Below are 1,574 nucleotides of genomic sequence, written 5' to 3'. Positions count from 1 at the left end.
GTCAGCCCCTTCGGGAACTGTATCCCAGTGAGTGACAGCCCCTTCAGGTTTGGGAGGTACAAACCAACGGTGATTTGGGATGAGATGATGATTTGAACATTTTTTCCTATTTTTTCCAGGAAGCATGTTGCTGACTCCTGAAGCTGGTTTTCAGGAATTGAGTTCCCGCTGCAACTATTTCCCGGTGGAGCAGTCAGAGCCGAGCAGTGAGGACACTGTGCAGCCACTGAGCATTCCTCGGACCTCCAGCATTGTCAAAGCTCACCGGCCCTCAGTCTCGTTCGCTGAGGGCACCAAATTCGGGCCCGAGCTGAGGCGAGGCTCGATGCCCGAGAGCAGGGTCATCCCTGCGGCCAATGCCCAGCGGAAGAGGAAGCTGTCCTGGACTCTCAGTAAGTTATCGCCCATTGAGTCGGTACCAGGGCAGTCTGAATGCCAGCCTTACCAGTGTATCGATGTGCCCAGTGTCTACCCTGAGGGTAGAGCTCCATCCCACCACAGTCTGATTTCTCCCGGGGCACATGCTGGGGAGCACACAGCTCCCTCCCCAATGGCCCCCAGAGACCCCCAGGGTCTGGAGCCGAGGGGCTCCCCGGTCACTCCGGCAGGGGCCAGGATTGGGAGCAGTAGCCGGAAGGGGCCGACACGGGAACCTCAGCGCTCCTCCAGGATCTGGGCCAGCACCGCGGATGGAATTGGAGTCGGCACAGTCCAGGCAATGCTGAGGCGGTTCGGAAGTTTCCAGAAGCAACGGTCAGCTCCCCAGGAGGAGCTGGGTCCTCGCGCCCGGGGACAGAACGTCTCCAAACTGCAGCGCACGCTGGAGAAGAAGCTGAGGTCGTGTCCGTCAGTGGGTGAGGCTGCCTCTCCCAGTGAGCACTATCCCCCAGGCTCCCAGCAAAGCCCAGCAGGCAGTACCAGCAGCCTGCCCAGGAAGGCCCTGATCCCAACCACACCCATCCTCCACAAACTGGTGGCCAACGTCACAGAGGGCACACAGGGGCGGCTGGACATGCTGCACCCCTCCAGCCAATCCGAACCCTCTCCTGAGCTGGAGCCCGAGATCCCGGGCGGGGATCAGGAACCCCGGCAGAATGCTCTGTGAAGGAAACCTGGAGATACAGAGAGAGGTTCACACTGACCCAGAGGGTGGGGGCAGACAGCGACCACTCTCTGCCCCCCACCCCCAAGGCGGTAGTGGGGGAGAGGGGAGGGTGGAGGGAGGTCAATGCTGAGCCTGACCTGGTCAAATATATAAAACACCCCACCCTGGCAAAGACCCTGGGGAGGGTGGGGGGACGGGAGAATGGAGGGATCAGGTCAGTGGGGGATCGGATCAACAGTCAGGGATAGTGATGAGCTGCTAGGCCCCGGTTTTACATTATTGTGAAAATCCCCCAGCTCCATCTCATTGGCTGGGCGACAATGAAGTGGTGACCAATGTGACTGACCGAGGGGAGTGCCCAAGGGAGGCAACTGATGGGGCTGTTTGAGAGAGGTGACCGAGGGGAGTGACTGAACAAATCAAACAGGAGTATGGCCAGGTGTTGGGGGAGGGGTCAGTGGTGAGATGG

General features: G+C 59.8%; 1 protein-coding gene across 1 annotated transcript; it reads left to right on the top strand.

The window, feature by feature from the left end:
- Positions 1-123: 123 nt before the first annotated feature.
- LOC122545180 (scavenger receptor class F member 1-like) lies at positions 124-1,498 on the top strand. Its single transcript, XM_043684306.1, has one exon. The coding sequence runs from the start codon at positions 125-127 to the stop codon at positions 1,103-1,105; it is 981 nt and encodes a 326-aa protein (XP_043540241.1). The 5' UTR covers position 124; the 3' UTR covers positions 1,106-1,498.
- The last annotated feature ends 76 nt before the right edge of the window (positions 1,499-1,574 follow it).

Source organism: Chiloscyllium plagiosum, unplaced genomic scaffold, assembly GCF_004010195.1.
Source record: "Chiloscyllium plagiosum isolate BGI_BamShark_2017 unplaced genomic scaffold, ASM401019v2 scaf_60421, whole genome shotgun sequence".
Lineage (NCBI taxonomy): Eukaryota > Metazoa > Chordata > Chondrichthyes > Orectolobiformes > Hemiscylliidae > Chiloscyllium > Chiloscyllium plagiosum.
This window is presented reverse-complemented; position numbering and strand designations above follow the sequence as displayed.